Source organism: Accipiter gentilis, chromosome 2 (assembly GCF_929443795.1).
Source record: "Accipiter gentilis chromosome 2, bAccGen1.1, whole genome shotgun sequence".
Classification (NCBI taxonomy): domain Eukaryota; kingdom Metazoa; phylum Chordata; class Aves; order Accipitriformes; family Accipitridae; genus Astur; species Astur gentilis.
In genome coordinates this window covers 29,054,050-29,074,724 of record NC_064881.1, presented here as the reverse complement: position 1 = coordinate 29,074,724, position 20,675 = coordinate 29,054,050, and the positions used below count along the sequence as shown (strand labels likewise).

The 20,675-nt window shown below is 45.8% G+C and overlaps 1 protein-coding gene across 1 annotated transcript; it reads left to right on the top strand.

Annotated features, from left to right (window-relative positions):
• Window positions 1-13,902: 13,902 nt before the first annotated feature.
• LOC126048241 (GSK-3-binding protein-like) lies at window positions 13,903-14,867 on the top strand. The gene has a single exon (XM_049822969.1). The coding sequence runs from the start codon at window positions 13,995-13,997 to the stop codon at window positions 14,604-14,606; it is 612 nt and encodes a 203-aa protein (XP_049678926.1). The 5' UTR covers window positions 13,903-13,994; the 3' UTR covers window positions 14,607-14,867.
• Window positions 14,868-20,675: the final 5,808 nt, after the last annotated feature.

Genomic DNA, 20,675 nt, shown 5'->3' with positions numbered 1-20,675 from the left:
AATGTACTCGGAGAATTGCTGTGTCCTGATCCCACCAGCCAAATTCATGGACTCTTAACAGCAATGTACCAGAGTCTTTCAGCAAAATACATCACAAGACAGAACAGGACAGAAAATCGAGCACGTGTCAGGCTGTGGAAGGGGCACTGCTGAGAAGAGCTTGCGTTACCATACAAGTGAAATGATGACTTGGTAAAAAAAATAGGAAGAGTGTTTGGAAAAAACCCAGCTCTTGCAGCCCTCATTTTTCTGAATGCGTTTATTTGTTTTATTCTATTTACGGCCTCTAGTTTTCAAGAGTGTCCGATTATGTTTCACCTTGGAGCTTCCCAGCCTGCAAATTCTGGAGTCAGGCGCTGGCTGCCGCCCAGCTGGCCTCTGCCCTAGTTACTCTCCGTAAGGCAGCAAGGGCTGTAGTATCATTCCTTTTCAGGGCTCAACCATGCTGCCGACTCTTGATCATTAAAGGAAATGAACTTGAAATTACATTAAAATAAGTAAATAAGGCTTGTGAACAAGGGCATTAAGATTACAAAGCAGGCAGTCTCAAAGGTTGGAAGGCGCAGCGTGTGGTGCCGCTGATTCAGTAGCGTTCTTTGGCAGGAGTATAAATGACGGCAAGAGGTGTGAGGCAGCGAAGAGTAAAATCCTGAGTATTCAGCTTTCAAGGAAATTTGCAAAAGCCACTGTCTCAACAGCCAAGATTTACATGCATCCTCTGAGAAAGAATTACTTTTCTATGGGAAAGTAATCGTCCCTTGCACTGCTGAGCTAATGATGTATAAAATAACTCTGACAAGCCCAAGTCCCACGGTGGCACTAGCCAACAGTGAAGAGAAAAGGGAATCCAAACAAACTACTGGTGACCAGAAAACAACTCGAAGCAGATCGCTAGCAATAAATCTTAACATGACATTGAAGCTGGGCTCATCTTACAAAGAGCAAAGAGTAGAGACAGAATTGCTAAGGGCAGATGGCAGTGTCTTTCCCGGTGATATAAACATAGATGAATGCGTATCGTTTTTGAATACTGTATATGGCCCTGCCTATCTCAACAGCATAAATAACTGGAAAGAACATTAACACATTTCTAGGGATTGAGTTTTAATTGTTCTGTGGTTTACGACCATCGGTTGCATCTAATTCTATTTAACATGGCTATAGCTTCAAATATTCCACATTATGGAAATTATGAAGTTCAGCTGGAAGTGTTTTACCTGCCAAGATCTGAATTTCATGTTAGTGGTTATCCTGCAGTAGCTGGTGGCAAAACAAACCTACTGCAGCATAACAGGAGGTTACATCCTTTACACGGTTATATTTAATCTCTTCTGATCCTTATCTGAGTTGTAGCTGAGTACAAGGAAATACAGATTCTGCATTCAAATCGTTGCAAGTATGAATAGTAATGGCAACAGCCATAAAAATAGTGCATAATTCTTGCATCTGCCTGTCCAGGGAACCCAGGAATTTTTTATATTTTACATGTAGATCATCCTTTGTTCAAATATTTTCCACAAAAGTTGTTGTGTGGAAAATCCAGGAAAATCAGGAAATCTGCCTCATTATAAGGAGTACTGGAAGAACTGTGAGCCTGATCATACTGAACATATGATCACGTGCATGAAATGAACACGCTAAAAAATACAGTATATATTCTTTCTCTTACAGAATTTGCTTACAATTCCTTTTGGGTTATCTGTGGCAATAGGTTCTAAAAAAATTTCAGATAGTAGAGTGACTTGCCAAAAAAGTATGTCCATACCATTACACATGAATAAAACTTTCATTTTTCTTTACTATTTATGGGTACATTTGTTTGTAAACCTTTTAAAAATGTTCTTTTCCACTTCGTGAGATTTACTTACACCATTTCATAGTTCTTCTGTAGAACAAAGCTGACATCTCCAGATGGCAAACATAAACATCAAAAGATGGACTGCCACTCAAAGACACGTGGGAAACATTTGCCAAAGCTAAATACAGTCTTAGAAGAATTTCAATAGTAGCATAAGAGTTCTTCTGAATATGCCATTAATAGTGGTGCAATAGATCTAGCTGACACATTGGAGGTGGTGAGCTGCACTCAAATACTTTGCTACCCACAAAATGGCACTTATTTCGGGATTGTTAACATACTCAGGAAATCATACAGTAAATCAAAGATATGAATTACACAAACTATGCTATAAAATGCAGCACACATTAAATGACATACAAGAAACATGCACATGTGCATGGCTAGGAAAGTGTGTACAGGATTCAGCCTTTTTGCTGAATAAATATTTGAGAGTTTTACAGTTCTTCACCATCTCCTTTTATATAATCAGATAACTGCAACTACAAACTCAACTTAAGAACTGAAATTTTTACATTACAATGCCTTCTTTGTTTCTCCAAACAGCAATATATATACAACAAATCGGTTCAGAAAGGAAATTATTTCCATCATACTCGTGTTTGCCTTATTATCAGAATGAGAAACTATGTGTGTGAAGTTCTTCATAATTTTTTTACCAGCGGTATTAGTCTCCTTTAGATGCTGGCAGGGGTGGGAGAGGATTTGCCAAAATCCATTACATGTTTTTTCTTGGCTGTAGTAAGAGAAGGCATTCATTCTGAGCTGGACAACTCAAACATCTAAGGATGGGAGAAAGAGTTCACTCAAAATAGTGAATAATTAGTTTGAACTTTGCCACACTCTCCAAGCAGAAACTGGTTTGTAAGTACAATATTTTATGAAGTTTTCTCAGCAGGAGAGGTGCAAAAAAGCTCACTCGTCCCTTACGCCAGCCTCAGCAGAGATAGACAGCTCTTTATGGTGACTGGTCCTTGCTCAGACACCAGTTCTGCAAGTCATAGGGTTGCATCAGAATCACACCTCTTTTGGAGGCTTGTCTGCACAGAAACTCCCAGTGAAACACTGAGGTTGCCTGTGAAGACCACACCTTCAGGCACTTCGGCCCAAGCCTAAATATAGGCACTCTTAAGGGGTTGTTTTTTTCCCCAACATAAACTATGGTTTATTGTCAGCGTGGAAGAAATTGGGGTTTTGTTTATTCCTAAATCATGATTAAAGCAGTAGATTTTGAAGGGCTGTAACATGAGCTAATGAGTCTATATTGAGCAGATCTGCATGGCTTCATTCTGCAAAGGAGATCTGTGGCAGTAGTAACACCTAGTAACTGCACTGCAATTGTATTAGAGTCGCCTCTGCGATGCCTGCCTACGCTGCAACACCGAATGATATACAGCCACGGTGTCACATACAAGCCCACAATGCTATGCCGTAATAGCTACGTGTTAATTTGTTCCCCCAGCAGAACATTTTTTGCGGAGAAAACTGAATCCACTACTGTAACTGCCACACAGAGAATTTTCTTTAATTAATAAGCACAGAGGAACTGGAGGCGTTGATGAGTTCAAGGAACGTGGTCCACTGAGATCCCTCCAACTGTAGTTTCATGAGAGACTGGCTCCAGCAACCACGTTGGTTAAAGAAGTTCCTGTCCTGTGACCTCCAGCTACTCACTCCTGGTCTTACACCACAGCTCATCACCCCTGCTGTTGCATGAGAAGTTACATACCTTGAGCCACAGCCCAATTTATAGTCTAGCCCTATAGAAGAGGATTGCACGGGCCCATCTGAGGAGGCTGTGAACTTCGGCACAAGGGCAGGAGCAACCAGCTGGGCACGGAGCAGGGTAGGCACTTCTTAAAAGAGCTTCACTGCCAAAGTCAGTGTCTTGGGGAAACTCCACCTGCAGCTTTATGATTCAGTTAAGCCAAACTTACAGCTGAAAGGAGAAGTCCCACTCCCCCTCCTGCTTGCCAGCCATGCTTTCTGCAAGCTTTTTCCGAGGGATGTACATCAAACCATAAATAATCCAGCGCAGAAAGCTAAACTGATATAAAACTCATTGCTCTTTTGCAGGCTTAGTTTTCTGCTGGCTGAGCCCTCTGATCTGACTGGCTATGGCTCCAAAGAGCACCAGGGCCAGCACGAGGGATGTGTTAGAAACACAGAGAGGGTTGCAGGTGGGGAAGGGCTTTCAAAGGCAACTTGCAATTAGGTTGGCTTAGCTAGGTTAGGCCACTATCAAATGGCATCTCCACGATGAGGTGCCAGCCAGACTACCCACAAGTTACACAAGTCACCTTACAACACCCCCATGAAAGCTGGGGTACCTCAGCACAGGAAATATTCATGTGGTCACCCCTTCTGCTCATCATTGTCAAGGGGTTTCTTATTAAGCAATCCAACTGTCTTCCTCTTTTGGTAACTTAGAAGAGCTTTTCTTTTGGGATTTTGGGACTGCACGGTTCTTTCAGAATGATTTTATGAAGGAAAAGCAATTTAGATTCACATTCTCTTCAAGAAATTTCTTCAGCTTAATATCCTACCTACTTCAGTAGCAGAGGCATCAATGAACACAGCATGGAGGGTTCGGCAGCTGAATGATGGCAGCAGTGATAATAAGAGTACATATGGGAATCCCAGGAAAACCTTAATCATCATCATTAACATTTTATTTTCTGCAGTGCAATCCCTACTCCAATATACCACAATTTGCTGTAGCAGACTATGCAATGCCCAGTGCTGATAAGAATTTGCATAAATATGAAGAGTAGGAAAGCCATGAGGAAGAAAGTCATCACAAAGCTGGAACTGCCACGGGAGTTTTTTCCTTTTGATATTTTTTAATTATTTTTGTTCTGCTGTGTTTTTCTGCGTATGTTTTAGGTCAGGTATGATTTTGAGGTAGAAGGAAGGTAGTCTCAAGCATATAGACAGATCAGGTCTAGCTCCCCTGGTTCCTAGCTTTGTCGCTCATTTATAAGTTTGTGTCTTCACAAACCATGTTGCAACTTCTGGTTTTAGCACTGTTTTACCCAATTTACTATCTTATTCAATTGAACGTTAAATCTAAGTAGTAAAACCCACCAGGCTGCAACAACAACGAATTTTGGCAAACGCAGTGGAGAGTTTTCCTCTTGCAGCTTGACATTCAATAAGAAACACAAACTTAAAGTAGGGACCATTTTAAAATGGATCATGTAGGTAAATTTGTGAAAAGAGCAAAGAAGGGAACTTCTGAAATATATGAATTCATAATGCCGACAGTACATAACTTGAATGATGACTTCCTAGCTGAAGATGGTGACCTAATGTGTATTTTATAGGAAAGTTATAATGAAAGTTAATAATATTAAGTGCTTTGTAAAATGGTTCATTAACTGAAAAGGGGTGTTTCTTCCTTGGACAAATTGCCTTAGAAATGTTGGCCTTTGGGGTCCTGTCTTCATTGCTAAAATAGAACTGTGCCAGCAGATCTACTTTATACAGTTTTAAATCAATTTTGCAATCAAGGTTTCTGTTTATAAGCTCTTTGGGCTTAATTTCACTGTAAAGCTAACCTGAGTTATAACTTATTCCAGCTATAACTGGAATCCTTTCCACATAAAAAATATGAAGTCTGGGCCTGCGGTTGCTTTTGATTTGAGGCAGTGAGTTTAACAGGAAGACATAGGCTGGTATTAGAGTGTCAGCTACTCTGTACCGTGAGCACAGTTTTGCACCATTTGAATGCTGTTGGTCTTCCAGTGCCTTCCCATTCCTCCTTCCAGAGGGCTCCTGCTCATACCTGGGACACAATCAATAGCACAGCCAGCTCATGGTACTGCTAAGAACCATTAAGGTTGGCAGAAATCTCAGTCCATGGCTTTATGGTGTGAAGTTTTTATGGGTAGAACCCACTTTCAGTGTGCCATCACCCTTCCTCAGCCCTGCTCTCCTCTGCCCCAGTATTGCTCATTTCTGCTGATCCAGCATTTTTAGAGTCCTGAAAAAAAATATTTTTAAAGAACAGCTCAATGGCTCCCAGTGTGTCTTAACACAGCTACGCTAGCACAATGGCGAGGGCTCAAACACAGGCACGGCAGTGGGTGTGCGGGGTCAGAAAACTTAAAGCAATACTGTTACTGGACATTTTGCGTTGTGAAGTTGTGGCTACAGCAGCAGGCACAAGCAAAGGTGTAAAGACACACTCCTGGGGGCAGAGGCTGCAAGTGTCCCGTTATATAGGAGCAAGGGGCTTGCTTGAAGCAGCTACTGCAAGAGCATATAGATCACTTGTAAATCCCAACAAAATGCAGTCAGTGCTCAGGCAGTATTGGGGAGGGCTAGTTGTAATTTTCCTGACAAAAAGGCACTTGAATCCCCATGACTCACCCCTCTGAAATACAGTCACGTCTTTCTGCGAAAAGGATGTAACACAGGAATCAAAATGTCCGGTAGCAGTAATTGTTGTGTTGTAGCAGTCACTGCTGGGAAGCGGAAACACAGAGCGAGGCAGGAAAGTTATTGCTATTTGGTTTTAAGGTATTGAAAAAGTTTCTTCATAACTGGCAGGAATTTTGTTTTGCTGCTCTTAATTTAAATGATGCTATCGAGAGGGAAGAGGGAAGAATTATTCCAAAATGCTGAACATCTTCAAAGGGAGGAGAATATATTTACCAATAGCAACAGTGGGAGTCCAGTAAGAACAATTCAGATCATGCAAAAAGCAGTGGCTCCCGTAGGACTTTACCTGTAAAGCTTCATCCCACAGGTCTCCATTCAACCCAAGCACAATGCTCTGATCCAGTGGGAAGGCAATGCTCATGCTGGGACGGCTGCAACAGCTTCTCCCACCCACTACTCCACTGCCTGCCCTTCCCACTTCAGGGGCAACTTAGCCTGCTCCTCTGCAGCTACAGAACTGCCACAAAGGAAAATCAAAGTCACGGCTGGCTTACATGGGTGCCCTTGGCTGTGAACCACGGCAGTTCAGCAGGACCCTGAAAAGAGGAAAAGTGAAAGAGGCAGGAACCTCTCCATGTCTCTTACTGTAAGCCAGAGCTTTTTTGTTAATCCAAAAGTCTTGAGAGCCCTGCATCAGGAGATAAATGACGTGACCTGCGATACTTAGTCTAAATGCATAAAGTACAATAGCACCCAAGGATCTGTTATGTTGGACATTGTACACCGAAAGTTTTGCAACCTAAAGGGCTGTTTTTCATTACCCACTGAGAGTGAATTTAGCTCTAAACAAAATATACAAGAAAACACAGTTGCTAATGTGATGGAAATTATTACTGTGTAATAATTTATGGATTGTGTTTGTTGACTTTGCTATTGGGAAATTCACTGTCTAAATATATTGGCTTGATTTAATAAGGGAAAATCAGGCTTACCTAATAGGTGGCTGGAAGGAAAAATAAGCAAACATGGTAAAAAAACCAAAAGGTTTAAATAAGCCACTTCTTCACAAATGCTTGTGGATTTTTAAAAGTTAATGGGGAAAAAAAACCACCAAAAAAAGGACTCCAAGCAGATCAAAAGGACTGTATTAGGTAAAAAGAGGGGTGGTGCAGTGGAATCAGGCTGTCACATGCATAATTTTTTTAGAGAGAAGGGAAGGTGTTTCAAGAAGCTAGACCTACCTGTCTTGTTCTGAGGGGCTAATAAGACCTTAGAAAAATGGATATGAAGTTTTTTGTTTTAAAATCTTTTGCTAATCACAGACTCCTGCAGAGAAAAATGGCAGGGATCAGACCTCAGACTTACTAAGTACCACTACTGGACATCATGGTGCTGTGCAGGACAAGAATAAGCAGGAAAAACGAGGAATTCATGATGAGTAACACCACAAAGAAAATAAAAAAATAGATGAGCTGTGGTCAGGGAGCAGAAAGGAGGAAATGTAACTGTACCTATAACCATAGCAGCTGCCCCAAGATGTTTCTCATCTGAGGCGTGATCATGCTTCTGTGAGGAGCAAGTCCAGGCCCTAAATTACGCAAACACCACAGTTCAAATTCAGAACAAGAAGGGGTTACCAGATCTCAGGTGGTGCCTGGTTTTCTTTTTTCTTTTTAAGTAACAGTCATCCTTTTCTAATGGCTTAATGTTAAAAGTATGCTTGAAGGAGGGATTTCAATGAAGAAAGCTGGCAGTCGTGCCCAGGTTCCATTGATTCAGTGGAATTGGCTCCGGTCCTTGTGGGACAAGTGCTCCCTTAATTTTAGACAAGTCTACTTCAAACACAATTAGACAAGAGGCTTTTTTTTTTTTTCTTCTTCTTTTTTTCGCCTACACGCTGAGTGAGGCACATTACTTGTAATCATTATATACTAGTTTATTGATTGTGGCTTTTCAGTATTCACTGTAGATAGGCTTGTTTTAACAGAACTGTCAAGAGACGTGTCTGGTTAACAAACAATTACCGATTGAAGGTATAACAGCAAGCACAAGGATTTTATCAGGACATACAGAAATGTGCAGGGAATTTTGACAAAAGGTGAATGGAATTTTCTTTTGAATCCCTGGTATTTTTCAAGAGATGTCACAAAAGTCTATTTCATGGGATGTTGGGGGTGGTTCAATATTTCGTCTTCATCTCTGCTTCCTATATTTTAATATTTGAAAAGATCAGACAAATGGAAATTATTCACAGGAATTGCATATATGGAAAATCTATAAAACCCCACACGACAGATTACACGGGCCCACTGCTTATAATATAATGTTACCATTAAAATGTATTCCGGTTATTAGGAAAGCTGGAAGTGAGTCAATTATTTGAATAAACAAACAAAGACCTGGTTGCCCCATAGTTTAGTGCATCCCTGAGACGTCTGCAGGCTCCTTTCCCACGCCTGCTGTCTCATTCCTAAACTAGCAGAGGCTGTTGTGCAAGGCAACCTGACAGCTCCTAACAAACAGGTAGTTTAATGCACTCTTCTGAAGCAATCCCTGCACACCAGGCACCTTTGCACATTTGGGGCAGGCACCAGGCATCGACAGCATCTTGTATGTATCGCAGGAGGGAGAAGAGGTTTTGCAGCTTAGGGAAAGGGGAGAATCAGCTTATCAGGCCAAAGGAAGGTTCCTGTGGTCCCTCCAAAGGAAACACGTGTCCTGATCGCATGGACGAGCTGGGATAGAACAGTTCGGTGTGTCAGATGTGAGAAGAAGGTGAGATGGTAGAAGACGGCGCCAGTGTTAGCTTTTCCCCTAAAGACTGGGGTTTTGGTGTCTAAAAGATGTAAGAAGCAGTGATAACTTCAGCAAAAAGAAGTAACTCAGCCTCACAACAGACGATGTAGTTCCCAGCCTAGCTAGGAAGCAGTATCCCTATATGCAAATTCCTAGGTAATTGACTGGGGATAAACAGAAACAATACATGAAAGAAAAAAAATCCCATACATCTAAATTCAGGTTCTTGTGTTGGGACAAAATATGCATATGTGAGTTTCTTAAGAATGAAAACCTGTATTTTCAAAAGCACCTGATGTTTCCCATTTCCAAAAAGGTCTCAGACTGGGCATCCAAAACCATGTAAAACTGTTGGCCAACAGGTTTATATTTACCCTGGGAGTCAGGGTAAGACTCATGACATTTCTGCTTATTAATTCCCCCATTTTAATGTGTTTGGCTTTTGCAAGTTATGACACAGTAAACACATTTGTGTCACTTAGCAACCTCAGCTGTTTCTAAAGGAATGTCTTTTGTTCTTGGAAATCTATTATAAATGCAGGTTATAAAATGATTATTGGGGAATCGAAACTCGTCTTATTTGGATGGTGTTCTGGCCTCTCCCCATTCTGCATTTAAAGGGTGCACATGAAATTAATTTACTTTGCACAAGCATCCTTCATTGACACTATTGTTATGAAGAGAAGCTCTGCATATTTAATAGATATGACAGAAGTTTCTGCTGAAAATAAAAGGCATGAGAAATGCCTGGAGAAAGAAAGGACGAGAAAGGACGTCCTAGTCAGTGGGTTCACTCAGTTCAAAGCCCTCTTACCGTTTTGTAAAGAACACTATAAATACTTTACCATTGCGATGCAACACTACATAGTGTCTGTCATGAACTTATCGACCTGATTTATTTCTATACACAATGCCAAAGTCTGAGATCACAGATCACGCAGCTCCAGCATAAGGGTTTGAAATGTAAACAACTGTGCAAAGTAAGTATTATTTCTCATTTCACATTGATTGGGTTACTGGGTTCCCATAACAGGTTAAAACATGTGCACAACCGTGAACACATGCATGTAGTGGAAGGACTGAGATTACACTGGATTGTGGACTTCAAAGGATTTAAGGGTTTTCTTTCTTTGCCCTTATAGAGGTTTAAAGCTCAGAATTCATGCCCAGTTGTCCACCTTCTGAGGATCAGTACAAAAGGTAAGATACATAAATTGACCTTTATATTCTGAAAATAAAAGGTATCCTCAGGAAACACCATAAAATTATGTCACAATTCTATAGATGGCCACATAATTAATACAATTAGTACTTGTTTATGAAACTCAGACTTTGTCCTCTGCTAGGGATACCTGAAAGTCAAGTATTACTGAAAATATCTTAAAGACTGTTTTCTAAAAATGTAAACAGATAAAGTGAGAGTGCAGGTTAACAGTAATAATATAAAGGAACCAATTATTGCTTGCAACTGTAACATCTTGCTAATAGAATGACTTAGACAACCATTTGCAGTGGGAATTTTGGCAATCCCGGAACAGAAACAGACAATACAGAGGAAAAAAATAATACAGAAAAAAAAAGAATCGAGGCAATGCTCATTGTCAAACTACTGCTCAGAAAAATGTTGTCAGTGGTCAGCAAAATATTGTCAACTCTTTTCATCCTTTTATTTTTAAAAGAACCTGCCCCTATCCCTAATGTTTTGGGTTTGGGGGGGATTTTTTTAATTGAAATTATTGTGGTAAACTGCTAAAGTAAAAGCAGTGCTGCAGAACTCATCACCAGCAGTAGAAGACAAAGTATGACAACCCGTCTGTGATTCTCCTAATCTAAGTGAGAATGCCTTCCTATAGCTAACTCGGGATTCAGCCAAATGACCTGATGGCTACAACTGAAGAAGCCCCAGCTTCTTCAGGGTTGACCTGGTAGCCAACCCTGTTGCTCATGCTCACAAACTCTGCATCAGGGCACCTACCTATATGTACGACAGCCACTTTATTGCAAAACCCGCTGTTGAGGTTGTTCTCATTTCTAGACAGAGGCAGTAGCAAACAGCTAACAGTTCATGAACTGCTGTACTAATTTCTGCCGGGAACATCTGATGGTGGCTGCAGACGTTTTAGACCTGCTCCCAGCGTGGATCGGGGTTTAATGCCAGAAAGGTCTCTGGGTGCTGACATGCTGAGATCTGCTCCACAGATGTGAGTAGGATGTAAATTCATACTGAGCCCTCTTTGGCATAGTTTTCCCACGTAAACAAATCTCTGAGGGGGAACTTCAGCTCTGACACAGCATATACTGTCTTCTCCAGCAGCATTTCAGCCTTTCTCTTGTCTTTCACTCTTACTGTGAAGAGAGCACTTAGAAGAGGAAAGTAACGGCTGAGGTTCTCCTCTAGGAGAACATAATCTGAAACGACACTCACTTTGTTGAGGTGTAAAACTATTAACCCTGATTAGTAGCATGCGATGTAAATATTTTCAGTGGGTTTAGTCCTAAAATCCTCAGCAGATACTTGCTCAGTTGATCGTCAATCAGTCACCACTGAAGTTTTGCATTAAAAAAAGATCTGAGGACATCAGGATTCTGCTAATGACTGCGCTCTGAGCTCCCTATCTGTGGCACCGATCTGCTCTATCCTGCAAAGTTTTCCCAGCGCCGCTGTTGGTTAGGGATGCAATGAAGCGCGATTTGCGATTATCATTGCTGGGCTCATGAAAGCCCCAGGTGTAGATGTAATCACAAGCAGCACTGAGTTTTTGCTGGTATAGCTTATTTTGCTTTTGTGGGAGGAGAAGAAAAGGCTGGAATAAGCTGTACTGGTTTATTGCAGTTTTGCTTGTACAGAATACGAGATTACCTACTCAGAAGTGCTCTGAATATAGATCTCCCTTGGAGTTGAAGTAGACCCATCCACCGCAGCCACATAGGCCTGCCTTTATTTCGCTTGAAAAGATACTGCATAATTAAGGAATAAGGGTAGAAGCGTTTTCTTAAAAATACCTTGGTGCGGGGAAACAAGGTCTCACTTTTTCATCATCTGTAGACCAACGCGATCTGACGTTTAATTGCCAGTTACCAAGAAGGTGCTGAAAATAAGAAAGTATCAGTACATTAAATATATAGATGAATAAATAATATGCAGTTAGATAGCATGCTTTACGCCCAGCTGATATAAATCCAGCCTGGGGATGTAGTAACAGACTTCGACACCGGGGCTGGAGCAACCAGTAACACGTTCAGGTGACAGGCACGTTCACAAACACGTGCACATACGCACAGGGTCTGTTTTGCTGTTTTGTACGGGAAGTGAAAGTAGCTCAGGAAAACATGGACAAACAGACCTGCCCTCTCCTTTGCTAGCCACTTACTGATTAGTCAAGGGCACGGCGCCGACAGCAGTTACGCGCGCGAGCAACTTCCATTTTACTAGCGGTTCCCCAGCAGCGGCGACCGCATGCCCGGTTACGTGAATGAGCGTGTTCCGGGCTGTGACCCCAGAGCTCTGACATCCCGAAAACGTTCTTTAGTGCTCACTGTAGAAACTTCAGCACTCGCTTAAAGGACGTGGTGATGGGTTCAAGGGAGGGCATGGGACCGGGAGAGGGAGAGGCAGGACAGAGCCTCGATCCAGGTGACGAAGTAAACCGCAGGCAGGTGGAAAACCCGAGAGAACGCCCGCACAGACTTGCTTCGCGTCTGCTAATTCCAGCGGTGAAGAGCGAGACCCCGGCGGCATTTCTACGCCAAGGAACGCAACCCAGAATCAACGCGCTGCCGGGTGCGAGGCCACGGCAGGCGCACCGAGCAGAAGGAACGCGCGCGAACGGGCCGCGGCCCCGCCGCCTGCCATCATCCCGCAACCGGGCGCTGCGGCGCGAAGGCGGGGCGACCTCAGAACTGCGTCTTGCGGGAAACCACCGTAACGGGGACTGCAACGTAACGATCCGCTCCTGCAGGCGCCGGCGCCTAGCGTTGGCACTCTCCTCCGGGAGAACGCAAGCACCGCTTCCACGCGCGCCGTGACAGGGAAGAGCAGGAACGAACGCGTACCGCTGCCGGCCCGCCGCTTACAGAGGCGCCGGCCCGCGCTCGCAGCCGGGGCCCGTCACGCTGTTAACGGTTTCCCGGGGCAGCGTCTGTCAGGCCGGCGGGGCCGGGGCAGACGCGGTACCGGCCGCGGGGAAGGCGGGCCGGGCGCCCGGAGGAAGCCCCTCGGGGCGGCGGGGGGGACGGGGACGGGACACACGACGGCGGGCAGGCTTCCGCCCTTCGTTCTGCGCCCGGGCGCCGTCCGCCCTCCTCGGTGCCCCCCCTCTCCTGCGGGCACTCGTCCCGAGGCGACAGGGCGGCGACGGGCCCTCCCCGCCCGGCGCGGGGGCCCCTCGGCACCCCCCCCCTCCTTCCCGCGGAGCCGAGCCGGGCCGGGCCCGGCCGGCCGGGCCGCGCCTCCCCCTCCCCTCAGGCGGGCCGCTCGCCCCGCCCCCTCACACCCCTCCTGCCAATCACCCCGGCCCCGCCCCCGAGACCCGAGGTGCGGGGTTTGAAAGCGGGCCGGTCCACGCGGCGCGCAGACGGAGGGGGGGGAGAGGGAGCGGCGTGGCCGGCGGGCGCGGGGCGGCCTCGCCCGGCCGGCGGTCTCCGGCCGCGGGAGCCGCCCCCCCCCGCGCCGGCGGGCGAGTCGCCCCCGCCCGCCGCGCGGGGCGTCGTCGCCGGGAGCGGGCGGCGGGCGGCCGGTGGCGGGGGCTTCCCCCGCCCCCCCCCCCCCGCCCGGCGCAGTGGGAGGCGCCCGGGATCCCGCGTCACCCATTGTTTACAAACCAACCCCAGCGGGCCGAGCTCCAGCTTCAACCGCAGCCGCCGGAGCCGCGTGTGCTGGCGTGCGCGCGGGGCGGCGGGCGGCGGCCCCGGTCCCGCTGCGTCTGCGGCGCGGCGCGGCAGGGCGCCGGCCGAGATGCCGTGCCGGCCGGGCGAGCGCTTCCTGCTGCTGGAACGCTCGGTCGCCGTGGGGCAGGCGGGCTCCAAGGAGGTGGACGCGCTGGTGGCCAAGCTGGGCGAGGTGCTGCAGCTGAGCGCGCAGCGGGCGCCGCCGCCGCCCCGCGCCCCCAAGCACCTGGGGCCGGGCAGCGCCCGCGACCGCGCCGCCCCCTACTCGCCGCGCTGCACCGGCGGCGGCCCGCTGGCGCCGCGGGGGCCGGCCCCGCCGCAAGCCCACCAGCAGCACGCCGAGCCCCCGCGGCCGGACAGGAGCGGCCACCAGCGGGTGACCAAGCAGCTGTGCGGCCGGGGCTGGCTGCGGAGCGCCGCCCGCCGGAGGAAGCAGCCGCCGCCGGGGCCGGGCGACGGGCCGGCGGAGGAGGAGGACCCCCACCGGCTCCTGCAGCAGCTCATCCTCTCCGGCAACCTCATCAAAGAAGCCGTCCGGCGGCTGCAGCTAGCGGCGGCGGCGGCGGCGGCAGCGGCGGCGGCTTCCACGGCCTCCAGCGGCAGCGCCTCGGCGGGGAGCAGCGGCGCGGACGGCGAGGCGGCCGAGGCGGCGGCGGCGGCGGTGCAGCCCCTGCAGTAGCCGGCGGGGGACGAGCGGCGGCGGCCGGGGCAGAGGAGGAGCGCGGCTGGGGCGGCCGGTCGCGGCGGCGGGCCCCCCCGCCGAGCGGACTGCGGGAGCGCGGTGCAGGCTCCGCCGCGATGTAAGTCTCCCCCCGCGGCGGGGCGGCGGCGGCTCCCCCCCCCCACCCCATCCCGCTGCCGGGCGGGGACGGGCCGGACGCGGCGGGGTCGGGGTCGGTGGGGGTGGGGCGGGTGTGTTGTTCCCCCCCCCCCCCCCCCCCCGCCCAAGGTCACCCCCGGCGCGGCGCCGATCCCCGCCGCTGCTCTCCAAGCGGCGGAGGCCGCGCACGCCGCCCGCCCCGAGTTGTTGTTGTTCTGCCCCCCCCCCCCCCCCCCCCCCGCCTTCCCCGGGAGCTCCTCCTCCCCCCGCCGGGGCAACCCGGCCGGGGCCGCGGACCCCCCCGTCGCCGGTCCCCCGGCCGCCGCGGGGCTGCTCCGTCTCCCAGGAGCCATTTGCAATAATTGTCGCTGACCCCGGCGGGAGGTGTTTCCTTTCCCCTCCCGGGCTGGTTTGGGTTTTTCGTTTGTTTGTTTTTTTTATTATTATTATTATTATTTTAATGTTTATTATTATTTTTTCCCGTTGTGACTGTATGAAGCAGTTTAAAAAAAAAAATGTGAATATCAAAGCTGGAAGGCAGCTGGACTTCTAATTGTTAAAGCCTGATGAGTGAATGGAGCCTGAGACGCATTGTTCACATAGGTAGCCGAAACAAGTTTTTTCTACCAAAAAGAAAAAAAAAAAAAACAAACCTGAATCCACCCTTCCCCGACAAACTCAATGGCTCGAATACGAGATGCAGCTGTTGATTTTAAATATATGCACTTCGTACCGGAGTGTTTGAAATGTGTTCCTGATTTACAGGACTTACTGTCTTAATTAACCTGTCTGTATTGAATAAACGTGGTCTTGTTTTTATTTTTGGGTCTGTGTCTCATTGTTAAGGGGAAGTGAATTTTGGTTCATGAAAACAAAACTATGTGGATGATGCTCCAGTAGGCACGTTCCCCTTGATCATCTTTCAGTTGCGAGATCTCCATTTTGCAGACAAAAAAAAAAAAAAAAATCCCCACAACAATCCGCATAGTCTGATGCAGTGGGACACCGGTTATTAATGCACGGAGATGCAACTGAGCCCCTTTGTTTGCCAGCAGCGTTCATTCGTAAGCTGTGAGACGCCCCTTCGAGCAGCCGAGGATGTGGCTGTTGGAATTTAGAAGTCAAATCATACTGAAACCAAAATTGGGTATCTTGTATTGGGGAAGGAACAGAGCTTGTGTTGGTTACTTGTTTGGGTTTGTTGGGTTTTTTTCGTTCTCCGGGGTGGGGGGGGGGAGGGCGGGAAAAAGACTCTAGAGAGGAGGGGAGAGAGGTCTAGGCAGCAATTTTTTGGAGAAAAAAAAAAAAAGAAAAAATCTTTAAAGCATAGAATTTGATGTTGGTGATGATTAAGTTCCAATCCCTATTGTGAATAGCTTCCTTGGTAAAATCCTACATTCGGCTTTTAGGAGTCAAAGAATGAGCTTCAAGATCAGAACTGAGCACGTCAGACAGACTGGAGCATAACAATCTCCCAACCCCCACTCAATTTGAGGTAAAAGCTGCTCCTTTGAAGAAGGTAGCAATCCCACATGAAAGAAAATGGAAGATGTTTGCCTTTGTCCAAGAGAGCAATTTGAGCAGCTACGTTTACTTGTGTGATTAGTTCTTTCAGGAATACATTAAATCCACAAAATATTTTAGATTTCTTCTCTGCTACCAGCTACTGATAGAAACTGATGCTGAAGGTTTTTATAATGTCTCACTGAATTCCTCATGTGCTAGTGATGTCCTCAGTGTGTGATGTTATTATTAGCTTTATCTTGATTATAAGTAGAATGCAGTTTTTCCATATCAAAGCATGTAAAATGCAAAGGAAGAAGTTCAATGCATTTTTAGAACCTCCTTAATTGCTAACATCTGAAGTCCTTTTTCTCATGCTGCTTTTGTGGCATTTTGCACAACTTGGATTCGGATCTGCCATTAGTTCTTACCCTCTAATACAATAACGTAAGGTGTAGGTTGTCCTTACTTCAAAGGAATTTTTACTTGAAATTTTGTTGTTTCTTTCTTAATCGAGGGGAAAAAAAGTTCAATTTCAAAAGAAATCTTAGCTTCAAATATAACCACTAGCCAACAACTAAAAAACTAGTTGTTCTCGTATTTGTCCTTTAGATGCTCGGGCAGATAGGTATTTGCTGTGTCGACGCTGAATGCGACCCCTAGGATGAGTAGTTTAATTACTGAAAGAGCTGGAGGAAACAGGCTGAAAACCGAGCATAACCGACGGAGCCCGAGTTGTTACACAACTACGGTTAAAAGTATACGTGTGGCTGTCAGCTGAAATTCTGAAAGCTGGCATGGTTGACTTTAATATTTTGCCACTGATAATTATGCATCGATTCTGCATCCCCCTTCCCCCCTCCCCAAATCCTAGCCTCTGTATACTAATGAGAACAGCTAACTTTACAAGTGTCCTTTGTAGTCATTGAAAGCCTCGAGACATTCCTTTTAAGGATTTTACTGGAATAACACTTTTCAATAAACTGGTGGTTGAAGTAAGGCTTAGAAAAGATGCTAATAAATTTCGCAGTGACTGGCTGGTTTTTAAGCTTCCTAAATTACTTCTAAAATAGCTTTTACTTTCTCCTTTGTGTGAGGCTGGGAGATGTATATATGAAAAGGGTTATAGTGAGCTAAGTGTTATGTAGAGTGTGATGATTTGGTAAAAGGATTTTTGGCACTTGTTTCAGATAACTTGCATAACTCACCGATGCGTCTTCATGACTCCTAACGTGAACATCCTAAGCTCATGCCAGTAACCTTTATCGTCACATCTCCCTTATAAGTATTCAAAATTATGTTCTTCAAAATAGAGCACGTGTCACTTCTTCATAAGGCAACGGACCAAACGTGGCTTATTTTGGTTTTGGAAGCCAAGTTTTACAAGATGTTGGACCAATTGAAATACTGCCAGAAGGTTTCCATTGATTCATTGCAAATTCTCTTTTTTAAATATTGCCTTGTGCTACGCTATGCAGGCATACAAACAGAAAGGAACTTTGATATAAAAGTCACCATCTACTTTGTTTCCCAAATGGGGTAAAAGATGTTGAACAGTGACGTAAACATTTTTGTAAGCTTTAAATGTCTGTGTTAGAGAGGTAGGGTTTCTTTAATACATTTAGCCTGTGCTGGTATTCAGTTGTTGGTTTCTAGAGAAGCAAAAAGCAAATTCAGGTACATGCTACATTTTGTCTTCACGGTATGCTTGGACTGTCCTCATTTGTAAGTGAAAATATAGTTTACTTCAGCTTTAGATTTGGAATAAAATTATATTTTCATAATAGGCATCTAGCTAGATTTTATCTTTTTTTTTTTTTCATCTTGTGGGGAAAAAAATTGTTCAAAACAAGATTTTGCAGTGGATCACGTGAACTGTAGGATCAAAAATAAGCCATTCAGATATTTGTAACAAGTGATATTGCAATGCATTGGGGAAGGAGTTTATTTTCATTATATTTTCGAGGGGCTATATTTTGGGGGTAAACTTGATTTTAAATAATTTTGTAAACGAATGCACAAAAGACTCACAGTCTCATCTTTCAATGCACTTCTCTGTGGTGTTGCATTAGCACGGCACAAGGCTGCCACAGCTTTTTCATTTGCAGTCTAGGTTGCAGCATAACTCCTCCTGAGTTTTCTCTGTATGACTGAACAAGTGCTTTCCTGAACCCTTGCCCAAAACTCAGCTTCACACCCTTGTTATATCTTGCTCTTTCTACTCTCGCGTTCCCTGAGCTCTTGAAAGTAACTCAGTTCAGCTGGAAGTCTGGCAGGTAGAATGATTTTGGTCTGCTACTCCCCTTGTGTCTCCTGTCTCCCTTTTAGCTTACTGTTGTGTATTGCACCAACACTTAGAGACCCCTGTAAAAATTGTGTTGGTATAGTACTTGGCATAGTAAACTAGGTAGGAAAGTAGGGACTCTGCCCTAAGTCCTTAAAACCAGGTTTTGAAGAAAATAGCAAGTGCATCTCATGGAAGGCATAAGGGAGAAGAAGGATGTAGGCTGGCTAATGCACAACCGAAGTTCTGGCCAGCCAGGGCCAGTCCCAGTGTCGGCGGCATCTCCATCTCAAGAGCATCCCTCATTCCTTCCTAGTCCCTGGCCCCACGATTTTCCTCTCCTCACCCCTCATTTCCCCCCCTTACCCAGGCCATTATTTTTAGCTTGTGGTTGTAATCTCTTACATGTCTTTTGTCCATGTCATATCGCTCTTCCCAATATTAAGTATTCTCCTCAGTTGCTTTTTGGTAGGGACTTTTGAGTTGCTTGTTCATTTGGCTCCAAATATTGTAGTTCAGTCACTCCTTGGTAGCCAAGATCTGTTTTACTACTTATAAACATTGCAGTGTATGAGTTGGAGGGCAAGTTACAACTGTTGTGGTTTAACCCCAGCCAGCAACTAAGCACCACAAAGCCGCTCACCCCCTCCCCCAGTGGGATGGGGGAGAGGATCAGAAGGAAAAAAGTAAAACTCTTGGGTTGAGATAAGAACAGTTTAATAGAACAGAAAGGAAGAAACTAATAATGATAACAATAACAAAATGACAATACTAATAAGAGGATTGGAATGTACAAAACAAGTGATGCACAATGCAATTGCTCACCACTCACCGACCGATGCCCAGTTAGTTCCCGAGCAGTGATACCCTGCGGGCCATCTACCCCCAGTTTATATACTGGGCATGACGTCACATGGTATGGAATACCCCTTTGGCCAGTTTGGGTCGGCTGTCCTGGCTGTGTCCCCTCCCAACTTCTTGTGCCCCTCCAGCCTTCTTGCTGGCTGGGCATGAGAAGCTGCAAAATCCTTGACTTTAGACTAAACATTACTTAGCAATAACTGAAAACATTGGTGTGTTATCAGCATTCTTCTCATCCTAAATCCAAGACATAACATTATGCCAGCTAGTAGAAAGAAAATTAGCTCTATCCCAGCCAAAACCAGGACAACAACTGTCTTTCATCTTCAGTTTGTACAACATGGGGCAGGAATCAGAGGTGAAATCCTAGCTGCAATGAAATGAACAGATGAAGTTAACAGAAAAATTCCTCTCAACTTCTATGGGAATTTCCTCCTGTGGGTTTTTTTTGTAGAAGTAGCTGGAAAACACCACTTAAAGTGCTATGATAACTATATAAATGCCTTTGCAGCAACACAAAAATAACATCGGCAAACTCATTTCCTGAGACAATGAGGTTGGTTTGCTTTTTCTCTTCCAAAAATGATGCTTTAGCTGTGTGACTCACCTTGACCACCTTTGCCAGAGCTGCAGAACTGCCATTCTTCATTTTCTATGGCAAAAGGCAGCTGCTAGAGAAGAAAGAATTGGTGCCCTTAGAAAGAGGAAGGCTGCAGTGTGCCCAAGCCGTGCTAGTAGACACTGTAGACTCCACAACAGAGGAAGATACAGGAAATCAGGCACCATAAATTCAGACGCGTGCAGCATTAGCTGTTCCTTATGCAATATCCTGTATCTAAATTGTATTATTTTTGCTTCCCATAATCTAATCTGGTGGTGTTTGGTACAGTAATACAGCCAGCTAAGGGTGCTCTTCGTTGCTGTAGGCGCTAGGACATCACCAATCAAAAGAAACTGTAAACACACCTTGTCTCTGTCCCCCTGGTAATCACTCACTTGGCAGGACTTTCATGAAGAGGTGCTAAAGAAAGGCTGTAAGCTCCTGAGCTGTATGAAGAAGTTTTAATACGTTCAATTCCAACCCCAAGTACAGGTTTTATAGCAGCAACAATTGTAAAGCTAGGGAAAAAAAAATATCCTGCTGGAGCTTTTATGCTTGGAAGCCAAGTGGTAAGTTAGAAAGTAAATAGACCTGCTTTCATTTTTCCTCCTGTGTAGGTACTCTCAGTCCTCATCCGAGGAACTTTGCTGCTCCCCGGCATGCTACGGGGCTTGTGCCG

Coding starts and splice junctions, on each gene's coding strand:
- LOC126048241 (XM_049822969.1), top strand. CDS start 13,995: ATGCCGTGCCGGCCGGGCGAGCGCTTCCTGCTGCTGGAACGCTCGGTC.